At 31.6% G+C, this 24,694-nt stretch overlaps 2 protein-coding genes across 6 annotated transcripts in view; one reads left to right on the forward strand and one right to left on the reverse strand.

Moving 5' to 3' along the window:
- Positions 1 to 6,989, reverse strand: part of LOC148619816 (integrator complex subunit 1-like) — a 43,076-nt gene extending 36,087 nt beyond the window's left edge. Inside the window, exons 1-6 of the mRNA XM_088580127.1 lie at positions 6,835 to 6,989; positions 3,550 to 3,810; positions 2,462 to 2,658; positions 1,461 to 1,598; positions 967 to 1,111; positions 396 to 486 (exon numbers count right to left, since the gene is read on the reverse strand). Coding sequence (XP_088436253.1) covers positions 396 to 486; positions 967 to 1,111; positions 1,461 to 1,598; positions 2,462 to 2,658; positions 3,550 to 3,810; positions 6,835 to 6,865 — 863 coding nt within the window. The 5' untranslated portion in view covers positions 6,866 to 6,989. The remainder of the gene's footprint in view (positions 1 to 395; positions 487 to 966; positions 1,112 to 1,460; positions 1,599 to 2,461; positions 2,659 to 3,549; positions 3,811 to 6,834) is intronic.
- Positions 6,990 to 7,023: 34 nt separating this feature from the next.
- Positions 7,024 to 24,008, forward strand: LOC148619817 (uncharacterized). 5 transcript variants are annotated; one of them, XM_088580128.1, is made up of 8 exons: positions 7,024 to 7,238; positions 12,842 to 12,956; positions 13,391 to 14,261; positions 14,665 to 14,759; positions 16,489 to 16,768; positions 17,689 to 17,789; positions 20,267 to 20,372; positions 20,718 to 24,008. In XM_088580128.1, exons 2-8 carry the CDS (start codon positions 12,852 to 12,854, stop codon positions 20,900 to 20,902), a joined length of 1,743 nt encoding a protein of 580 aa, XP_088436254.1. In that variant the 5' UTR covers positions 7,024 to 7,238; positions 12,842 to 12,851; the 3' UTR covers positions 20,903 to 24,008. The 5 variants fall into 5 exon arrangements, with proteins under 5 accessions (XP_088436254.1, XP_088436258.1, XP_088436256.1 ...); XM_088580132.1 differs by lacking the exon at positions 7,024 to 7,238 and adding an exon at positions 8,823 to 8,842; XM_088580130.1 differs by lacking the exon at positions 7,024 to 7,238 and adding an exon at positions 10,791 to 10,879.
- The last annotated feature ends 686 nt before the right edge of the window (positions 24,009 to 24,694 follow it).

Consider the following 24,694-nt stretch of genomic DNA (forward strand, 5'->3'; position numbering starts at 1 on the left):
AAAAAAAAAAAAGGAAGAGGATGCATATCTCACAAATGTTAAAGGGATTGAATTTAAGAAATCTTTCCACTAGATAAATTTAGCAAGTACTGAAAATTTACACTCCCCAAATTTAAATTTCTTGGTTTATTTCTAAACTGAACTTACAATACATATGGAATTCCATTGGCAAATTTTAGCTTGTGGAAAAAATTACTATTTGCAAAATTGAATTTTACCTTGCATTTAGCAAGTATTTCCCATTAAACTCAATCATTGCAGTTACTTTCCGAACATAACAGTTTTTCCTAGACTAGATATTCCTTCCTTGATATTCAAATTTTGAAAATTGTTCAACCCAGAATTGTTTTTTGTTTAATTTGAACACCTGTACATTTGAAATGTATAATTCTTACCTTGGGAATACATTTATGTCAAGGTCACTAAACAAGTCTGAAGATTCCATTTTCACTGTTCCATCTTCATCTTCAACTATTATAGGGCTAGCTAAAAGGGATATATAAAAAAAATTGTTAATCATACCCTAATCCTAAAGAAAATATTAGATCAAGGTTTTACTCATCATTTGCTGATGAGGAAAAAAGATTGGAACCAGATTTCCTAGAGAGCCTTATACATGTAATATGTCGCATGAATTTTTCATCATGTTCTATCATTTTGTTATCTTGGTTCAGGTAAATTACATGTTAATCCAACTTGACATCCGTTCCACAGACTGTATTAAAAGAATACTTTGATGAAACAAACGCGAGTTTTTACAGGAGTAACAAAATACAAAACATACAAATTCTCCCTAGACCAAACTTAAGTGATTAGATCTACCACTAGATTTTAAAGGATTGCCATAGTTTTGTATTTCATGTCGTACACTGTGCAAGAAAGAAATTTGTTTTCATTGACTTTTGTGTTTATATCTGATACAATTTCAATCAAGCAAAACATTGTGGCCTAAGTCACGTAACATACCAGGACTGCTTTGAGAAGGTTCTGACTGCAGCAATGACTTTGGAGGTAGGTTTGTGTTGAAAGCAGTGATGATATTGTCTACTAATCCCTTACAATCACTCCTGTCAACCCATACTCTGTCTCCTAATGAATCTTCTACGTACACCTGATAAAAAATATTGAATCATCCACAAATATTTAATTAAAAAAATAAAATCATCCACACCAGTACACCCAATTTAAAAATAAGATTAATAAAAAAACTAATTCATTGCTAATGCCATAAATAATTTTCTGCAATTATTTAAACTAGTTTGACTAAAATTATTTATTTTCAATTTTTAAGTAACTTTTATGAATTGTGCACTGACATATTGGTACATGTATTTTCATTCCTGAACTTCTTCATCAAATCAAAATAAACATAAAAAAGATTATTAATCAATAAAGTCAGATATGTGTATTATAGAAAACAATGTCATTCTTTGTGTAATGCCAACTTTAACATGATTTACCTTAACAAATTCATCAGGCCAATTTTCATCTTCAATGAAGGCAGCCAATAAAATGCTACAGACACACACAGACACTAGAGGATTGCCTTTAGACTTGAAGTTCAAGGAAACATCTCTTTTCAGAGCACTACATAATGACTGCAAAATTAAAGTGTCATGATTTATTGCAAAATATGTTAATGTAAAATATGTTAATGTAATATGAGGAATGAGTAAATAGAGAGAAAACCTGTCTTAACCAAACACTGAATATTAAAAAACCTGTCTGAACCAAACACTGAATTCTATGAAAACCTGTCTGAACCAAACACTGAATACTATGAAAACCTGCCATAACCAAACACTGAATACTATGAAAACCTGTCTTAACCAAACATTGAATAATCTGAAAAATGTCTCAACTGAATACTGAATACTCTGAAAACATGTCTTAACCAAATCTTAACCAAACCCTTGAATACTCTAAAAACCTGTCTTAACCAAATACTGAATACTATGAAAACCTGTCTTTACCAAACACTGAACAATCTGAAAACCTGTCTAAACCAGTCACTTTTTTAGTTCACTTTATAATTATGGTAAACTTAACACCTGTCTACACCAAACCAATTTAAAGGTCCAAATGAGGTCCAGTTTAGACAGGTTTCATGGTTTAAGTATTACTGATAGCATACTCATTTTCACAGTTCTTGTTTATGGCAGATTATTGTCTAATGACCATATCTACAAGTATTATTTTTGTGCTTTAAAAAAAATAATTAGTTTTTCATTATGTTTCACTTATGTGTAGTTATACATTGCAAAAAATTGTAAAAAATGTTTACTACATATAAATATTGTGCTAACAGGATTTCAAAAACATATATTTTCCATTAATAAATATTCAAAGAGCCAATCAATTACCTAAGTAGGTGTAGATTAGTAGCAATGATTATACTTGAACATACTTCTGTGACAAATTAAAAAGTAGAAGACTCTTCTGAAAAGTTTTATGACATTACCTCAATAACAATTTCACTATTAAACAAACTAGATTTCTCTTTGGCCAAATACATAAGTGTAAGAAAGATTGCATTATCTGGTTTTGCTCGATGAAGTTTCAACTGCTTCACTCCCCCACAGATTAATCCCTCCAACCGTTCATCATTGCACATGTCCTCTGCCTCTAGAACCTCCTCCAAAAGGTCAACACCCTCAACTAAAAAAATGCAATAAAATCAAAAGCAGTGACTCTATATTCATAATAGCTTCTAATACCACAGCATTACAAATTCTTAAGGTTGTGTACAATGTAAATTAGAAATTATAACGCAACATTTATTTTTCATTGTACAACATAATTAATGTCAGGGTATACATGGGGTTGTTGTCTCTTTGACATATTCACCATTTCCAAGATCATTATATTCAAATAATTGACTCTCTCTATCGATACTTTTTATATGTTTTATAACTGACATTTTTACACAAAAATCCCGCATTTTCAAATAATCACACATTGCTTCATAATTTTCGCTTAAAAAATTAATTTAAAATGTTTCTCCATAATCTGTACTTCTATCCTTAATTGTTGTTGACAGATATTTTTCTATCTCTCCTGCAAGACAAAATATTCAAAAATATCGGTCAAACCGATGGGAGTGATAGTGATGTCATAAGACCTTTAGAGTTTTGAATGAAAATGATGTCATACAGCCACAATTTGTAGACTCTTGTCTAAAAGCACACTGAAATGATCAAAAATGCAACTATAAGATTAACGATAAACAGAATATTGTCAGTATTAAAATCAAAAGTAACTATTATTCTATGTATACATGTAATTTTAGTCACAAATTGTTATTGTTCTGTAGGGTTTTAAACTAAATATAGAGTGTGATTATAGAATTTAGAATTTTTTAGCCAAAAATCATTTTTTGAAATTTTTACCCTCAAAAAAACTATGCAAAACCTATAACATACTAGCCTGAACCACACTGAAGCCGGCCAGTAGGACCATTTTTAAAGTCACTTTAAATAAATTTAAGAAATATCTCTAAAACTCTAATATTCATTAACAAATGTAGAGCTCAGCATTTTGAATTCTTACCATCTAAAGCTAAGTCATCATATTGACTACTTGTAGGTGCAGGGGAACTTCTCCTATCAATGTCTGACCTTCCAAGTGGTGTAAAGGTTTGTGCTTGAGACAAAATCTTTGGCTTTTTAACAGGTGGTGCTCCTGATACTGGTGTTCCATCTCTCTTCTTTTCTGTTTTTTTGCTCGATTGTAATCTTGGGAGGTCACTGTCTGCAGGAGATTTACTCTGCTTTCCAAGCGCAATAAAATCCCCTGGAGGTGCAATGTGAACTGAAACACAAAAATATACATGTACATTAAATAAACGTCAGGTCAAACTAAACTACTAAAGTACTTGTTGTCCTTTGTGTGCCTGAATAGAACAATAAGGCATATCATACATATACAATAACTTCCCGAAATGATAGTGTAAATCATAATTATGGTAGAAAAGACCAAAAAGATATTATAATCAACATACTTGAATGGAAAAATTGTAATGGTAGAATTGCTAATACATTTATATTTTGAATACTGATACCAGATAAACATCCATTCATGCTTACTGTTATCATTCAAGTATTAAATTTTAGTTTTAAAAGTAAAATATAAAAGATCAGTTACTTTTTTGTTGTTTGTTTACCAATACCTTGTTTTTTAAATTAAACATTTAAAGACTGGGGTGTCATGCCCATGGGCAAAAATTTTGTTTAAAAAAATAAGGTCCTAATGGTAATACCTATATATATATTGACCTGTAAGTGCCATACTACTAGACAATAATTGAAATTTGACAATCACACATTCATAACAATATACAAAATACAGGGTGGAGATGTAAAAAATCTAAATGGTAACATGATAAATTAAGGATCTGAAATACTTTACCCTTCCTCTCAAATATTCTGCCAATTTGCAAATAAGGGTTTCCTCTTTACTCCTGCAATATCATGACATCACAATGAGTTGTGGGAAATGTCAGAAACTAATTTGAGTTTTGAATTTATATTTCTTCTGAAGCATTTAAGGTTACAGTGTCTCATGTAAATGGTTGTATTATCAGCCTGGTTTCATTGGAATTGTGTCATAAAAAAGTATCAATACCTGTATCAGGTTCGCACCTCCATTCAGGAACAAATCTTTTTTTCATTTACTGATAAATGCGATTAAGAACCAAACCAGAAAACATTTGATAACTTCAATAATTAAATACAAATTGAATCATAGCCTTTTTCAAAGACAGATATGCCCAAAGAGTCAAAAAAGTTTTTACTTAAATCTGTTATCAGTCTTTGATACCCAAATTTCCTTACAAATGTTGGACATTCCAGACCAAAGAAGCCACTAAAACAAGGTAGTAAAAGATATGATTCTTTAAGCCTGTTTCAGGTTTCATCTGCATCATATCATTAAAAATAACAAGAATAAACTGTCTTCAAGTTAACATGTATATACTAATATACCAAGAAGTAACATATATGTAAAGAATAAAATAACTTACTATAATTTGATTTCATAATGAAGGAATTCAAACTGACCAGAAACCATTCGGAACTACCATGTTTAATGGTCGAGATGGAAAAGCCATTACCGTTCAATCATATATACATTTGTATCTTTGAATATAGAAATCAATATTAAAAATGCTCTGGATTATCTTCTCTAAAGACTGTAAAAAAGAGGACTTTTTATCAATAATCGAGTAAAGCTTGCTCTTATAGGTGTAGAAATTCGTCTACAAATTCATCATACTGGCACTTATGAAACTTTCGTCCAAGCAAAACATTACATCTGGGTACATTAAAAGCTTAAAAATAGTAAAAATGCAGCCTAGACAAAATGTTTAAAAGATGCTTATGTTATACATGTACTTCCAGTTTGAGATCTAGATAAAACCCAGCAATCTATGCCACACCCGGAACAGTTCCCAAATATTTGGAATCTCCCATTTGTATACTGATGAAAATTTCCCCCCCAAAAAAAACAAAAATAAACTGGGCAAAATGATAAATGGCAAGTCAAATTTGTTGAAAAGGAAACCTGATACTCTAGCTTCAAACTTTGCTTGCACTAAAGGTCACTGTCTTCCTCATATTAAAGAAAATAGCTGCAACTGATTTTAAATTAGCTTTTGGGGTTCTAGGTACCTATGAAGCGTCACCTTGCTACACCTCCTAGACCTCAAAGTGCCCAGATAATTGGAAAAGAGAATACATTTGAGAATATAAACACAGTTTGGATTTTTTTCTATTTCGATTTGTTTGTTATTTCATTTTCATTAACTACCAAGTGAGAATTACACCTACAAGAATAATAGACATTTTAAGTTGAAACAACAATTGTCACCAGTTTACCACTTGTCTAATATGATGAAGGTGAAACCTTTTAACACTCCCGAACAAACATTAATTAAAAACAGCGTTGATAACTTTTTGTCAGCTCTGATTTGATATTTTATACTTATAACCTTCAAGTATGGTAAATTTTGTAATGATATTTATTTGTTCTCTAGCATTATACTAATTGTCATGGTCTGATATGTCTATTGGCCGAAATGTCCGGCATTCATAAGGTATTATTGGTTGTCATGTTCCGAAATGTCTTTGGGTTGAATTGTCCAGCACTGGTTAACATTATGGTTCTTATAATTAGCGAAATGTCTTAAAAGATTTCTTTTATTGCATTTAGTTTCGCTTCATTCTGTTTCATTTTGAACAGTTTAAATATGTTTTTATAACGATTTGATTCATTTTATCGAATTCATTTGTTCTGGTTCTTTCTTTTATCAATTATTTTTGTTTCGTTTTGGTTTCAAAATTTTTATGACCCAAGGATTATGGATAATATTGATTATGTAATTTTCGTAAACATCTGGGCGCCATACAGCAGATTTTAAGGCCAACCCTTTCTTTGAAAAGCTATGATTTGATATGTATTTAATTACCGAAACTAGCAAATATTTTCCAAGACTGGGCTGGCTCTCAATTGCACATATACGAGTGTACACAAATGAAGCTGCTTTTATGCTGTTTTTCAGCTCCTGATAATGAAGGTACAAACCGGATATTGATGCTTTTTCTTGCCAAAAGTATACAGAACCAAGTTGATAATACAACCATAAACGGTCCCATCGGGAGCATGTTAAGCATGTACAAATGAATTCACATGACATATACATTGGACACTACTGACTGTAATCATGAAGACATGATCATGATGATGTATGTTCTGCACAAAATTTTAAACCAAGGATACATAAATACTCATGCATGTGTCAAACTGCAGTCTTCTAGAAAAAATAGAATTGTTATTTACCTTTTCCTTTAGCCGGTCTTTTGCCAGACATTTCGGTTTATCACTAAGAAAAGTTGAAAATTAAGGACCCCATCTTTTTTTTTTATATTAAAGCGCATTTCACACACTGATCAGCAAGAGTTGTTTGTGCGTTTGTAGACTTTATTGATCCTCAACGCTGAAGAGTTCCGATACGTGACAAGCAGCTGGGCACTTCAACGTTAAAATCAAACTAGCCTTGCAAAATCCGTTATTACTATGGAATATTTCATCGAAATTGAATGTTTTTACTGTCAAGTGAAAGCGGAATTAACTAAAAATTTCGGCAACAACTGCAAAAGATAACTTAAAAAAACCCCAAAAAACAACGAACAAACCTCAAACAAACGAAGCAACACAGTCGGTCGAAGACGTAACTTTTAAGGGTAAGATAAACCAAACAACATAATACGACAAATCGAAGTAGATGCATAAATACCAAGTTTTCATAATTATATGGATAGCCAAAAACATCCTTGTCCTATTGTCAGTGTTGTAATTATTTTCGTATTTGTAGAATAAATGCATGATGAATATTCTTATTATATCCATGTACCCCCTATACAAAAAAAGTATAGGAGCTGCGAAGACATTATGAGCCATAAGCATCCAAATAACAACAATTTTCCTAGTTTTGTGCCAATACATTGTTTTTTTGTAACTTTATATTCTAATCATTAACAATGTAAGGATCTCTATGAAATTGTATTTGTTTTTTTTTTGAGATACTGTTTTTAATGAATAATGCTGAAATTGAACTGAAATTGTCATGGTTATCTCTGATTGAAGCACTTTTTCATTTCCTGTGTAAAACATAAGTGATAAAATTTATGGCCTATACGAATTATAGAGTCATACCATTTCTTATCTTGAGTTATGTACATGATGGATGATGAGTTCAAGCTGTTCAATTTCAAATTTATCGATAATAAGCTGTAGGGACAGTGTCAGGCAGCTACTAGACCCGCTGTCTCCATTGGTGGCACAGTTAAAATAAGAACATCTGATTGGTGGTTTTTATGGTCTTGACTGTCCTAGCAGATTTTGTATGACTGCCCCTTGTGGGGGATTGTGTTAGTAGATGTCTCTTAGTAGTTTGTGGTAGCAGAGCTCAGCCTTCTGGAAACCTGACATAAGAACTCGGTCAGAATATGTCCTACTAGTGGCTGGGCTGCTCTGTTGACGCTGTTGCCGACTCCTAGACCCCACGTGGTTCTGAGAGCGTTTCCCCACACTAAATGTTTAAGTCTGAGAAATAATATAAGTCAGTCTACATTTATAGTGTTCTAATCTTTGAATTGGAATGAATAAGATGTTGAACTTTATTAAGTACATGTATAGAGGCTATCTGGTGTTATAATTCAGATAACACAAGATCCAGTTTTAAAAGATATTCTGACTGCTTTGTCATATTTAATTAGAGTATTCTCTTCTTTTGTACTTCCTTAATCTTAATATAAATTTGTTATGTGGATTGAAATTGGTTAGACTAATTTTTTTTTTGGAGAAAATATGGTGAAATGTAATTTTGGCATTTGGTGTCTTAAAGAATGTTTATTCTCTTCTTAAAGTAGGGATATGAAAAAGAAATAACCTGCACGTACATGTTTAAGTTATAAGATTTTCAAGGTATATGTTTTTGTGGCAATGCAACTCCAAAAATTGAATTTAATGTTGCATGTACATGTACTTTAATACATACATGTGTATATTATATTGATTGATCCAGTGTTATTCCCTTTCCCCAAAAAATACATACATGTATAATGGAATACCCTGGCTTTCACAATAGAAATACATTGTACGTCATGTACATGTAATGACATCCACAACAAAAGAAAGGAATATGCAACTGAAAATAAGTGATAGATACTAAACCAGGAAATATTAATGACATTGTTCTAATTGTTTGTCTTTGTTTATCAAAGGTCATTTTCTGGGACAATTTATGTCTAATCTGTTCAGTTCATATCTTTTGTACAGTTTGTATGTAAGCATTGTAGTTATACACATTTTTGCTTTTCATCACATTTATTATCTGCAAAACTTTTCTAATAATAGTGTAAGCACCTAGGAAATGTAGTCAATATACATGTAGTGTCTTCAATTTCAACATCATGTCAATTTGAGCAGATTGCATGTACTATTTGTACTTATTTTCAAAAATTAAATGGTATACATTGTAGCTAAAATTAATTATACAAAGACTTTTTAGAGACTCAAAATAGTTCAAATAATTCTTTTATATAAGAGATGTGATTTTGGTACATATTCAACCCAACTTATAAGAATTTCAGAAAAGGAAATACATCATGATGATATTTATTAACTTTACAATATGTATTTTATGGCTATGCACTATAATAAATAAGTCATTGTAGCATTGAAATCTTCTGTCTGTTCCAAAGTTTTTTAAATCATATACCCTTTTAGGAGCTTGTTGAATTTTGTGAGAGTAAACATTTGGTGGGGGTGGGGTATTAAAAAAGTAAATGTCCTGACCTGTCTTGTAAAATTTCTCATTTCCTTAAAGAATAATTAGAAGAAAATATTTATTTTGGATTATTTCCTTTATATGAGTTACAGCCATATCTGTTAATCCTCCAACATAAGTGGGGGAGACTCCCACAAAATCAATGAAAAATTGAAAATCATAAGATTCGTGTGAGGATTTGGGTTAAAATTACTGTACTTTCAGTGAAAAATACTTAAAAATTTTACTTCAAAGCCTTACTTTCATGTAACAATCTCCCACATTAGACTGTTAATGGGTGAGAATCTGAATCTCCTGCATGAGACTGTTAATGGGTGAGAATCTGAATCTCCCCCATGACACTGTTAGTGGGTGAGAATCTGAATCTACCTCATGAACTGTTAGTGGGTGAGAATCTGAATCTACCTCATGAACTGTTAATGGGGAAGAATCAGAATCTACCTCATGAACTGTTAATGGGTGAGAATCTGAATCTGAATCTGAATCTCCCTCATGAACTGTTAATGGGTGAGAATCTGAATCTTCCTCATGAACTGTTCCTTTAAGGACTTCCAGCCCTTGATTTAAAATTCTGGTTCATTTTTTTTTGTGTCCGGACTGTATGTATTTTACCTAACACTAGATTATGACTGACCTATACATTTTAAAAAACTTAGGTACAAATGCAGTTTTAACAGAAAGGTCAATTACTGCTGAAACCTCCATTACTACATTTAAAGTTCAAACACAAATCAGCTGACAAGCAGGAGTATTAAAGAGGGGTTGGACAGGTGTGGTACCATCTCCCATATCACGTCTGTCTCACTTCCCCACCTCCCACCCACCCTTCTCCTACTTCAAAACCAGCTTTCTCCCACCACCCCCCATCTCACAACCTACCCCCTTCTCTCTCACCTCTCTACCCTTGTCTCCCATCTCCCACTCCTTTTATCTCATTTCCCTTTATAGCTGTCCATCCTCTGGCATGTATTGATAGCCATTAAAACACTAAATTATCTTATTAAAATTAATATCATTTAAATAAAATTTCTTCATGAGATAATTAATGGTTTTGTATACATATGAGACATGTATTTCAAATATCCTTTATGTCGATCATATTTACATAAATGATGAATTACATGTATTCCAAAATATTATACTAATAATGAAGTAATGTAGGTCAAAATACATGTACACTGTTTTTGTAGATCATTGTCTTTAGCTTGTACTTTGAACTTAACGGTCATTGAATGTATCAGTAATTTCTGGTATTTACCAGTATATATTTACATGTATGAATTATATGGGACAAACACATGATTATTATGCACCAACATGTCCTTTGCATGATAAAATTGATGGAAGTTTTCAATGACCTTTGTCGTAGTTTCAGTTCAGATTATGTGAGCATATATGAATTATCATTGTTTACTAAGTTGCATAACCTTGTTGATAAACAAGAAAAAAAAATTTTTCCAACGCAGTTGCATTTGAGATTTGTTGCTTTTTAAGCAAAGAACTGGTTTGATGTTATCATTGAAGGCTTAGGGTGTAAGTGTGAAACATTTGGAATAAGAGGAAGTAGAAGTGTCTCTTGAGGTGGATGTAGAAAAGGATGAAAAGTTAAGAAAAACATCAGTCAGACTTCATTTTTTAGAAGTGAGGATGAAAGTCAAGTGTTCGTGTTATTAGCATGTTCTGTTGAAGAGCAAATTGCAAATAACCAAATATAAAGTTTAAAATTTTAGTGAATAAATTGATATAGCTGAGCAGGATAAGATGAACAGAAAAGATGATATGAGAGTATGGTGTACATTTTCTGACATGATTTTTAAATAAGATTAAGGGAAACACATATACTTGTAGGAGGATAAAACTAAGGAGAAGTGAAATGAATTGAAGTGATGACTATCATAAGGAGGTGGAAAGAATTTTATCTTAAAAGGAATTGTTGAACATATTTATCTTTTGATTACGCATGTGTCAGAGGTATTGAGTATTATACCTACATGTAATTCAGGTCACTCTTTTATTCATATTGCACCAAAATCTGACAATATTGTACATATTGTGTGGGGGCATAATTCAGTCTCCCAGACACAAAAAAGTTTCGGAGGCAGTTTTATTCATGTTTTTTATGTAAATTGCATGCTTTAATGTGGCGATGGATAATTTTTTTTCTAGTTCTATTTTTAAACCCTTATTAGTCTTGCTAACCACTAGAGGCAGTATGCAGTGTAACATTCTGTCTTGATGGCAGTATGCTCTTTTATGGTATCAATTGTTTTTCAATGTTTTATTTAATATGGATGGTGAAGTATAAGGATCATAATATATCAATGAAAAGGGGACAGGTATAACATGTGGTATACCTGGTAGTGTTCCCTGCAGCTTCTGAAAAGGGCAGAGTAGTCCAGAAAAAAAAGGGCACTCTAGCATGTTACAGTCAATTTGAAGGCACATCATGCAAGGGTTAACATTTACAAAATGCATGTATGGAAAATGAAAAAGGCATGTAGCATATAAATCCCTTAAAAAAAGAGCAAGGCTCATTCACAGGCCTGCCCTAAACTGTCTGTTGTGAACACTATGCTACCACGAAGTATGAACAACTCAATAGTCACCCCCCAATAAAATAAATGTACAGTATGTACATGGTAATCACCTCAGGGGTCCAAATTTACTTTCAAGAGTGGAAGGTCGTTGACCTTTTGAAGTTTCAAATCAATGGTCCACTTGAAGAAAGTCTGCAATAAAGTATCAATGAACATACATGTACCGGCAGTTGAAGATTCAGGATCTGGACTAATAAAATTTTAATGGTATTGAGGGTCCAAGACCTAGGACCATTGCTAATTTGAACTCCTGTTAACTGTTGCTCAGATTTAATTACAGTCATCAATTCTTTCATCTTTTGACAGTGACTAAGCTCAATATTTTATGTACATGATGTACTTATTGGCACTTAAATGTATCCTAATAATCACAAGTTACAAGTAGATTTAGAATCATTGTACATTTCATTACTTTTACATATATATCAGGACTACTAGTTGATGAATCATCAAATTGTTTTTCATGAAAGTAACTGTAATATGTATAATTTTCTTACACTTAAAATTTGAAAGTAAATTTGATGAAATTTACATGTTATGAGACGGTGCTTGATACCAATTTGTCAATTTCAATTTAAACTGTTACATTCACTATGATGTTGTACTTGATCAATTAATTACCTGTATGCTTTAGTGGTAAGTAATGACTTTATAGGTATATACAGTGGTATACAGCTTCAGTAAATCATTCTGGGATTTATATGAGTACAGTTACTCCTATAATTGTCCTTGATGTGATGCTCTGTATAGACTTCTAAAAAAAAATGTAGTCATTCAGAAGATTGAGTTACTTATAATTTTGAAATTTTATCGTAAAAAAGGGCACATGTAAAGTACCCTATTAAATGCTTGAAAAAGTCATGTTATGTATTAGTAATTTTTGTTTGTTTGTTTTCAGATCAGTAAAGATGAAGTGGTACATGCATTTAGGAGACTTTGCCAACATGGTCAAGGCCTTTATTGGGTCTAACTATCTAGCTGTGTCATTTGCATTTTACCAAAGTGGATTAGGGGTAAGTTTATTAGTCAATATTTAATTTTATACCGAACACTTCAAAGTTGGGCTGTGTATAGGGGTCAGTTCATCTGTTTCTTCTATTTCACCACCTGAAAAAGAGACTGTTGTGTTGAAGTGATGAAAACCCAACTATGAGATATACTATTTAGAAGAAGAATATTTTAAACAGAAAAGTGAAAAAATTTTCTTCTTGAAAATAACAATTTTTTTCTGTTATATGATTTCATTTTTAGGATAAATCACATCATCCTGAAACTTGAAATGCATGATAATAATTATGATTGATAAGTAATGAACCTAATAAAATTTTATATAAAAAAAAACAAGAATACTGATTTGATTGAATTGGATGACTTTGCTTTTTACTCGATACATACTGTGCTTTTTTTCTTTGTTTTGAATTTTTCATATCGTCATTTCTTTTCTTAGCTTGGTATTATTGGTTTGGTATTTGTTGCTACCCTCACCGATCATTGCTGTCATCTTATTGTAAAAACAAAATACAGTGCTATTAAAAAGTGTATTCAAGACATGGATAGCACACCAAAAAGAACAAAACAATACTTGGCCACTAGTGACTCGGAAGAAGTCAGTGATGTTGAACTAGAATTTGATGAAGTTCGGGAACAAGAAGAACATATGAAATGTCACATGTCATACGGAGATGTTGGTTGGAATGCATACGGCAAAACAGGACTCTATCTTGTTAACTTTTTTATAGGTGTAACTCAGTTTGGATTTTGTGTTGGATATTTTATTTTTATTGGAAACACATTACACAGGTTGTTTCCGGTTGAACCTTGTGATAATCTTTTAAGGTTGTCAAATTTTACCTCCCATGATTACCCATTTTGTCATGTGGCAAAAGGGATAAACACTCCAGTGAATCAGAGTGATCTTTTTCTAAAGCACAATAGAGACATTAGAGATTTAACAAGTAAGGATTTAGTCGATGATAGAAATAGCTCTGATTTTACCACATTACCTCCCTTCATGAATGATAGTACAACAATGGAGACAACTACATCAGAAAATGTGACAACAACTCTGACATCAACAACACATAAGACATCAACAACAACTATACCATCAACAACAACAGCTGCCAATGCATCTCAGATTTCTAGCATTGTCGAGCAATCAACAGCGCCTTCGCTAAAACTTTTGGTGGCTTCACCACTACCTATATTCATTATATTTGCTATGATAAGGACAATCAGGAAAATGTCATTCATCAGTGTCCTGGCAAATTTATCCATATTTTTAGGTTGTATAGCTGTATTCATCTTCCTTATTATAGGTGAGTAATTGTATGATCAGTAATCTCCCTTACTAGGGTTTTCAAATTAAGAATATTCAGAAATCATTCTTTTGTTTTTTTTTACGTAAATTGTGGCTTAAATATATCACCTTTGAGTACTATATGTACGTTGAAAAAGATGCCAGTGAGAGAAAAACTGATCTAGTTGATATTCGCCTTTATTAAGGTTCATACATGTATTATTTCATTTTATATTATTCTTATTTTTTTACATTAATTTATCTACATGTATGTGTATCTATAATACAGCTGTGAGTTTTCAAATAATTTAAGAAGCTAAAAAGCTGTAATCTTAAATGTATTTGAGTACCGTACTATTATTTTAAACTTCAGAACATATGTACTGCATATGATATGCTTGTCACTTTTATCTTTTTTCCAGATTTTTCTGTCCATCCTGACATTTGGTATTTTAACTGGGAAGGATTTCCTGTTTTCTTTGGACAATTAACAGCTGCTTTTGAAGGAATTGGTTTGGTATGTTTTGAGGGATTATTGAATTAACTTTTCTGTATTGACATATTGAGATTTTTTTTAATAGATAAAAATAATCAAATTACATATTGCAAGATAAATGATGAAAATCAGTATTGATCTGGCTGAATAAGAAATAATTCAGGGAGACTCTATTTTATCATTGTTTTACCATGGATTGGTCATTCATGTCACCTTATTTTACCTCTATCAATAGCATATAGTAAATTATGATAAAATTGAGTCTCCATGAATTACTTTGATTCAAATAGAGCTAGTTTCTTTATGTTTATGGAAAGACACAACCTATGTGTTGCACAGAATGGTGATCATTGTTGAACAATTTCTTCTGTGACATCGGTAAAATTGAGTAAAACATAAATCACCTTAGAAATAAGACTGTAATATATATATATATGATGTTTGTCATATGTTTATCACCATTTTACCACAGGTCATATAAGAATTTCTAATTTATTATGTCTATAGACAATGCTTAAGGTAGATCGTACCTATATTACACCAAGCATTCAGTTCTGTCATCTTGCAAAATCATACAGACATAAATATTTTCTATGAACTTGTAGTGTTTAAAATAATGAGAAATATTATATTTAAATTATTTCAAATGTTTTTTGACACAAAAATTAGAATGGTAAAATTAAAAACATTATTTTTAAAAAGCCTCTTTCTGGGGAAGATAAATTCTTTTAAAAGGGAGATAATTGGCAGGAAAATGTTCTTTAAAATGTATAGATCTCACTAACCACTTCTGGGTTAAATGGCCACCCAAAAACATGTACCAAAAACACACTGAACCTAGAAATATGCATTGTAAGTGCATTATTTGTGTGTATTCTGATCAAAAGTAGTCAAAATAAAGCTGAGAATGTGTACTTTAAAATCATATTTGTAATTTACGACAAAAGCGTATGAATATTGTTTACATGTGTGAGTAATTTGCCTCCATGCTGTCAGTTAGCAGAAAAGGTAAAAATGGGGATTTTCAGTATTTTTTATTCAAGTAAATTTTGTGAAGAATTTCTACGGTCATTGTACCATTAGAATAATAATTTTGAAAGCTTTATTTTCCAGCTTCGCAATGGTATGCAACTTTTAGGTGTCATTTGTCCTGGGAATTCACAGTTAAACATTGAAAATTACTTGTTTAACATGTAAAGTAATGAAAACATTGAAAATGGTTAGTGAGACCTATAGGGAATTTTAGTTTTTTTAATGTTGCAAGAAAAAGAGTTTGGTGACCCCCAATTTTTGCTTTTCACTTTTTTTGATTAATCTGTGTTTGATCCAAAATAAACTCCAATATAACCTATCACTTCGAATTTGCTCCAATTATGTTAAATTTGCTCACTGATAATTAAACTAGGATATTCATTTATAATTTACAGAAATCATAATAAAAACGGGTGTACCTTTTAAGAAGAAAATGTGATACTGTCTATATACATTGTTTTTGTTGCACACATCTATTAAAAAGGGCTTATGCAGGATTTGAAGTGCATTTATACTATAAGTGGTGTCTTCTGTTGGCAGACATGCATGTCAGAAAAGGGAGGTAAGTCAGTTTGCAATATGATGGCTTAACTGAACACCTGGAAGTGCTTTAATTAAATTTGATTATTTTAATATGACATGGAAATAATCAGTTTTACATCCCTGTGTAACTTTACAAGATTAATATTCTAATGTAGCAGGATTATCTCTATTCCAGGTGATTCCTGTTGAATCTAGTATGGAGGGTAACAGACACAACTTTCCCAAATTTTTACATGGAGCCATCTTGGTTCTTTCTGTGATTCTCGGCAGTTTTGGAATTCTGGGATATCTGCGGTTTGGTAGTGAAGTCCAACAGATGTTGAATTTAAACATAACTGCCAATAGTTGGGAAGCCTCATCTATAAATGTTTGTGTGATCATTGGAGTTGGTCTGACATTCCCATTACAAATATATCCAGTTGTTGAGATGATAGAAAGTCTTTTATTTTCTCGAGGTAAAATTGATTCAATAATATTTCTTTCAAACTTCATTTGTTTAATCCTAAATGCTGTCAAATACCAAGTTAAATGATAAAAATCGCAAAGCTTAATTATATTCAGCACATTTTATAACTACTCATATGAGGTCTTGAGAGTGCCTTACCAAATACAAATAAAAATAGAACACAAAAGCTTGCATACACAGGGGACAAGCAAGCAAAAATAACATGAAAAAATAAAAGCTTCAGAAACACACTTCTGTTGGTAGTGGTTACATATAGGTTCTCCTTCAGTCTCAAGGGGGTTACAAGATTTCTCCTCTCGAGCTAGTTAAATTTTAGATTTCAACCCATGAGCTTCAGTGAGTTGGTTAAATCTAAAATTAATGTTCAGGAGTGGAGAAATCTTGTAATCCTCGAGACCATTGGAGGAAAATCTGTTTCTCCCATGAAATCTGTAGAAAACTGAAATGTTAAATGGCAGGAAAACTCGCAGAAATTTAATCACCACAAGGTGGTTAAAAAGTGACATGCATTTTTAATCACTGGCTTTGAATGGGAGAAAAACATAAATAGTAGGGGTACAAATTTACTTTTAATTGTCTCTCCGATTAGTTATTTGTATTCTTTCAAGTACCATAATTGTTACCCTTTGACTGATTCTCCTCCTTTGACACTGCCTCATGTGGCAGATTTTATGTGAATGCAATTTTTTTAAGTAAAAATCAACTTTTTAGTATTTTCCACAGAATATATGATAATTTTTTCCCCAAAACCTCCCATCTTACATTTTTATATGGGGGATTCTAAATTATATAAAGAAAAAAAAATTAACATGGAGCTTCATCAATCATTGTAATCAACAAATTTTTAAACTGGAAAATTTCACCCTTGTTGAAAGTACTTCAGCACTATGTTCTTTATGTATATTACAGGTAGTATATGTGGACCAAAGAAAGAAAGAGATCCAGATGATCAGGAAGAAACACTATTACAGAAAGAATCTCCAGATTTAGTCAAAACTATACCTAAAGAGGTGAGCTGCAATAAGTAGTCTGAGCAGTACTATGCATTACATGATTTGTTGCTCTGTACTGAATTTATTTTAGAAAGAATGTTCTACAGGAACTTGGTATTTTGTGAAAAGCAAAAGTGCAGTGTGTTTACAAATTTCTAAGGGGAATACTTTTGTTTTTTTCTTTCCAAGGAGATTGGAACAATCAGTATATCTGTAGTTGTCTGATAAATATGACTTAAAAATCGAACTTTGTTGATATAATGAATAAACAGCTGTATATTAAACAAAATATAAACATGCATCAACTGTTTCCCATTACTAATAACCTAAGATTAATTTATGAGAAGAAAACAATACATGTATGGTATAAATTAATTATAACTTGCCAACATAAAGCACAATATAGAACAATAACTTGAATTTAACAGAAAGCTTTAGGTTGAAGACTGCTGACCATTTCATAACTATATACAAAATGAGCAAGCAAGCATTTACAGTGAGTTGATCATGACCTCTGATCTTGTTGAACTGGAATAGAGTATTTAAGTCTCGTCACGTGACTCCATGATTTCATGAGAATGGGTCCTTATCACCCATTCAAATGCATAGAGATTCGTCATTAACATAGCGTTGAGTTCAATGTTAAAAGCAAAATATATTTTTGTGAAAAAATACTGATAAAAAATGACAAAAATCTAGTTCTACTGAATAAAAATGTTAAGAAAAACATAGAAATAGTAGATTTTGCATATTGATATAGCGTTTTCATTTCCCGGAAGTGAACAATAAAATGCAAACCGGCCTTCGGATTTCAAAACGTTCTACATCTAAAATTCCGGAAGGAAAACTGAAACTAGAACGAGACTTACAAACCCTATAGCCCATGGTAAATAACATACCAGTTAACCTTCTGGATCCTCTTTGCAGATCTTCTGCATTTCATTTCCTATATGCAGGATATTATGAGTGATGACATTTTCGACAAATATTTTTTATATCACATATGTATATACAAGTCATTAGTGATGAATACTTTATGCATTTTTTATGGGAGAAAAATACAAATATGAATCCAAAAAGCAAAGCCTGGTAATAAATTTTCTAAAAAAATAAAAATTACTATCTGGAAAAATTTTGTACTAGTCCTGAAAAATGATCCCCTTCTAGAAATGATAAGTACAGTACCTACTCTAGACATCGATGACACAGAGAAGTTTGAGTAAATTCTGTTTGAAAAATAACAATTTTGACATTATTGTCTATGTAATCTTTTACGAAAACTTCTTACACTCAAAGACAAATGGCAGAAGTCAGCACAAGCAAGGTGAATTTTTTGCTCATTTCTCCCTTTTTATTAGGCTCTAATGTCAATTCTCAGCTCTAATTTTGGGATTCTGTGAAAATGACCTTTTGACATGAAAGGAATAAAAGTGATAAGACTATGCAGGGCCTTTAGTTGCAGAAACAGCCAGTTTGTGACCAGTATTTTCTGCATGCCATGTTACCTCATTTTCTCTTCTGAGTACAATACTGAAATTTAATTACATGCATATGGTTGGTAGTATGCTAAATTACTCCAAAAAGGACCAAATGACCAAATTTAAGCCATGTGACGACGTGTGCAATTTTGTCCATTTGGTAAATATTTGCAAGAGTATTTTTTCATTTTATGTGGAAGTGTTGGAAATAATACATCCCAATTGTCATTGTTTATTTTTCTTTTTGAGTAAGCACCCTTTTGGTTAAAAGAATTTCATTAAATCACCAACCTTGACCTTTACGTAACTATCCATTCGAAATTGTAAACAATGCAGTGTTTCCTTGTTGATCATGAAAAGTCTAAGGAGCAACCAAGCATTAATCAGATTTTCATAGAGTTATATTAACCAAGTGCATACGAAACCAATGTTGTATGTCTAAAATAACAACAAAAATGGTGCCTGTTATAAAGTGAAAAATACGATCACGGGAGGTCTCGCAGAAGACTTCCACAAAAATGTGTTTTTTGTGCCTCCCGCCCTAGAGACTGACTAATTGCAGGAGAAAGGTCTGTTTTGCAGGAGTCTCCCGCTGAAATCAGGAGGGTTAACACATATGTAAATACCAGTTTTACTAAATGAATCCATCTCTTGAATGAGTAAAAATTAAATAGCTGAAATAAGGAGATTTTTACGTACAGAATAGGAAAGTTACTTGGTCAGAGGTCAAGGTCAACTCACTGTAAGATCTTTGCCAATATGGATTTTTACTTGCCTATACAACACACCATTTTCATGCATGGATATAATTTTTGTGCTTGAATGTATTTGATATATTTTTGATTGTATTCATGCATTAGTTTATTTTTTATTTTTTCTATGTGTGAAGGTCTCCATTACCAGTACTTTTAATACACTTGGCGCTTCTTATATGAAATTAATCTGCCAATTTGATTTATATGTTTTTCATATTGACCTCTGTAAGACATTATTATTAAAACTTTATTATATATTCAGGTATCAGCTTGGAAAAGAAATCTTGTTAGATTAATGGTAGTATGTGTAGCCACAGGATTAGCTGTGATATTTAGAGATAGTTTTGCATATATTGGAGCATTTACTGGTAGGTTTTTTATATACATATACAACCTAAAAAAAGATACCACTTGCATAATGTTGTGGCATTGTCATAGTCATCATTTGTAAACATTTGGTTTCAAGGTAATAAAATGATTATGAGTGTATAGATCTTTATGAATTTCATACTGTTAAGGGGAGGTAATTAAAAGATTTTTGAGTCCATGGCTCTAAATATTTAGCTATGAGGCACCAAAAAGTGGTATTTTTCTGGTGTTTAGAAAATGTTTTTTATGAATAAATGTATGGAACCTTATGAAATTAAAGCACAAAAGGAAGGTTTGAACTGATGTTGGCTGCAATGACCATAATATTTGTTTATCTTTTTCAGGTGCTGTTGGAAGTTCACTTTTAGCTTTCATCTTACCCTGCCTGTTTCACCTAAAGATATGTTGGGGAGAACTGTCACGTTTTATCATTGCCAAAGATATTATTATAATTTTTATCGGTATAGTGTGCAGTATAGTCAGTTTGTATTCTGTTATTGTTAAACTTATACACCAGACAGATATTTAGGTTTAGATGGGTGTTCCTTTTACTCAGACTTACCTCAGTGAAACTTGCAAGTTGCCTTACTTACATGTACTGGTTTTGGGCAATATGGATATGCTTGCAAAGACAAAATAATGAAAATTATTGCAAAAAAAATCCCCGAAGAAAACTGGATACATGTATTTGGACTTTATAGACTACTTTGCTTCAACAAGTCGGTGAGCAAGTTCAGAAGTCATTTACTGCATGTACAAAAACTGATATGCACGAATTTCAGACGGTGATTTTTCAAAACTGTTCTACAACTTTTTCATGGTTTTCTTATATCATACCAAAATTGTTGTAATGAATACTCATGTATACAATCATTCATATCCTATATTTAGGTAATCATTAACTTATCCATAAAAATGTTTGTTTTTTTAAGAGTATGTCAAAATTGAAAAATGTAAAATCAGATACATGTATTATGAAATTATTGTTGCTGTATTCTCAGTTTACTGACATCAGTTTTTTTCCCAATGTCCGGGGAAAAAAAAACATACTGTAGATAACATGCATTTTATTTGTTTTTTGTGAAAATTTTAATTCCTACTAAAAGCAGAATTTCATTTTGAAAATTGAAGAAAACACATCTCTCTCAGTTTGGAATACACACCAAACATTCCAAATACATGTACTGATATCTTTGTATTAGTTGGTTAAAATTATTTTTGCCAGATTTTTTTGCATTAAAATGACAAAAGTATTGCTTGAGGTATACAAAATTTGAACATTCTGTTCATTTTGTACTTTTTAGTATCTCTGGCAAAGAGATAGTGACCACATCCTAGAAACAACTTCATATTTTGTGAAGATGTTTATTAGCTCATCATACATATATGTAAAAAAAAATTCAAAGTTGTTCCTTGGTTTCTGGGTGTAAATGTGTCTGAAAAAGGACAAAATTTCCAATTTTTAGCAGTACATGTTAAGTGACATATAATTGTGGTACCATTGTTACAACATTGCAACGAACCTAAGCTACAAATATTTAATTTCCATATATTTACATATATTACTATGTTTTGTACAATTTTCTTATTATTACACTAGAATTGATATTTTTGGGTCATAATCATAGGTTAATGCCACTACACTTTTGTGTGGGTGTGAAAGGGGTCATTTTTTACAATATTTTGTGACCAATGATTCATTCTCTACAATGTACTAGTAGTTGTGTTAAGGAATCATTATTCAACAAGAATTTGAAATTGTACCATAGGTCGTACAGTAGGAGGTCATATAACACGACCCCTTTTAATATATATTTTTTTAAAAAACATACTCATTATTTTTGTAATGACTTATGGAACCAAGGTACCCAGGTACAGCATCCTCATACTTATCTGCCCTTAGGTACATATTTAACTTATCTGCATAATTAGAATTTTAATTTGCAATTGACCAATAATTCAGTTTATTGTCAAGTCATTAACTATGGTACATGTACATGAAGCTTCTGGTCTACTACAGCAAAACAAAATTGAGAATCTCCATAATGTTTCTATTTCAAAGTTTAATTATTATGCTCAGGCATGTATCTATGGAAATATGTGCTAGGTGTACCCTCCCCTTTTTATGGGGAAAAAAATTACATGAAATTTGATTTTTCCAATATTCCTCCTTAAAATTTTCTCATCTTTGTTTGCACTAACTTTAATTATATTTACACACCCCCTGCACTTACCTGAAATCCTGGATCCATCCTGTAAATCCTGGATCCCTCTCCTAAATCCTGGATTCCGCCCCTAAAGCTTTTAATTTGTAATACAGTGAAACCTGATGTCTAAACAATTCCCTTTTGAACTGTAGAATTTGTTCTGATTGGACAGCTGTTTAGTTTACCCAAGTTCCATGTACATTTAGATTGATATGAAGGGACTTTAAAAAAGTGTCTTGATTAGACAGGTTTTGGTTTATTCAGTGTTTGGTTATGACAGGTTTTGGTTTATTCAGTGTTTGGTTTAGACAGGTGTTTGGTTTATTCCAGATTTGGCTCAGACATATTTTATTGTAGTAGATAATGGTGTCATTTACTTTTCATTAAGTTATTTACATTCCATGTGATATTACATTTTGTTTATGGTGTTGTGGACAACTAATGTTAATGTTTTTTTTTGTGTTTTTGCTCATATTTTTTCCTCAGAACTCCACAAAACATTTAGATAAATATAGGTGGTCTTGTATTTGTAGAACTCATTATCTTTCAAACAAACAGATTATTTTTGTTGTTAAAAGTACTTTCTTAATCAATTGGGCTTTTAAGTCTCATTCTATGTACAGTTTTAATCGAGAATTTCAACTGTTTAAAGCATTTAGATTCCAAGAACAGATGTGTTTTTATTTAGTTACTATCGGGTACATGAATATAATACATAGTAGTTATCAGAACTTTCTGTCTTTTGTTATTACTAAACTTATTATAATGTAGAAATAGTTAAGTGTCAGTCCATGTAAGAATCAGGCAGTAGGTGAAACATGGTATGAAAAAAGCCATCATTTTGATAGTGTAATTTGACTATTTGCACCATCAGAATTAAGGAAAACAGACAAGATTTTCTGCATCATGCTGGACCGTTGAGTTACAATTTCATTGAATTGCACTGAAAATGAACATTTCAAGGGCAAATAACTCTGTCAAAAACCTCAGTTTCTATTGAAAATTTTCTGAGCAAATCCAATGATACAGAGATGAACTAATGGTCTTTTCAAAAAAGAGAGAGCATCTATGAGTGGTATTTTTTTATCAGATTGGTAGGGTTTTGAAGTGCATGTTTCTGATTTTTCCCATTTTGCCTGATTCTTACAAACACTTACACTTAATCCTTATATTTTTATTGATAAGATAATAATCTCTATTCCATGAATAACCAGTTACTACACTTTTGAAAGGGAGTTAAGGATCTATTCTCAAGCATTCACAGGATCACATGACCAGACTTCCAAGCCCAATTACATGTAGCAGTGTTTACCTCAACTTTTCTGCTTTCTTTTGTGCAAGTTATTTTAAAGTACTGTACTTAAACCACATCATATGATATTAAGCTGTAGATATTGATATGATTATATAGAAGAAAAAATAAGTTAATTTCATAAGGTTTTTTGATAAATTATCTTCTAAAGGGAGATAACTAATGATGTAACAGTTACTGTACTTAAACTGACCCCTGTAACTTTTTTGTTAGCTGTCATCAGATTATATAACAATCTGTCCGACAATTTGGTGTTTCCATTACATGAACTCCTTTACAGTCACGAACTTAAAAGATGTGTCTTTCCAGGTTTTATTAACCAAGCTACACGGCTTGAAAAATTGCTTCAGGGTTGACCAAGCTGTACAATGATAGATTTTTAAAATTAAATGATATAAGTAATTCCTGTTTTTGCTTACTTAGATATAATATTGTTCAATTTTATCCCCATTCAGGTAATATTATAAGTTATTACATTATTATGTTATTTCTACGTTAGTAAGTTAGTACATCCTCAGGTGAAGCCAATGGGTGTATGGTAGTACTGAAGGGTTTTAAATCTCCATATCTATGGACACAAACGTAGATGTCGATTTTATCCCCGGTTTCAAGCTTGAACAGGCATTTTTTAAGGGATTTTCAACACAACATGTAATGCAAATGCGACGTTTTTGCAAGTATTTTTTAAAGATATAGTGAAATATGCAAATTTTGAGTGCTTTTTTTATCGGATGTAGGGTACTACCTTTGGTAGAACTCTACAGGGGCCCAAATATAAGGTATTTTAATTGAAATAACAATG

Source organism: Perna viridis, chromosome 4, assembly GCF_037379345.1.
Source record: "Perna viridis isolate PV_CMFRI_1.1 ecotype Kerala chromosome 4, ASM3737934v1, whole genome shotgun sequence".
NCBI lineage: Eukaryota > Metazoa > Mollusca > Bivalvia > Mytilida > Mytilidae > Perna > Perna viridis.

What these genes read in the sequence shown, in the direction of transcription:
- LOC148619817 (XM_088580128.1), top strand. Translation starts at nt 12,852, where the DNA reads ATGAAGTGGTACATGCATTTAGGAGACTTTGCCAACATGGTCAAGGCC. An exon ending in TTTACCAAAGTGGATTAGGG is followed by an intron (nt 12,957 to 13,390) that starts GTAAGTTTATTA and finishes TTCTTTTCTTAG; the next exon opens with CTTGGTATTATTGGTTTGGT. An exon ending in ATTCATCTTCCTTATTATAG is followed by an intron (nt 14,262 to 14,664) that starts GTGAGTAATTGT and finishes TCTTTTTTCCAG; the next exon opens with ATTTTTCTGTCCATCCTGAC.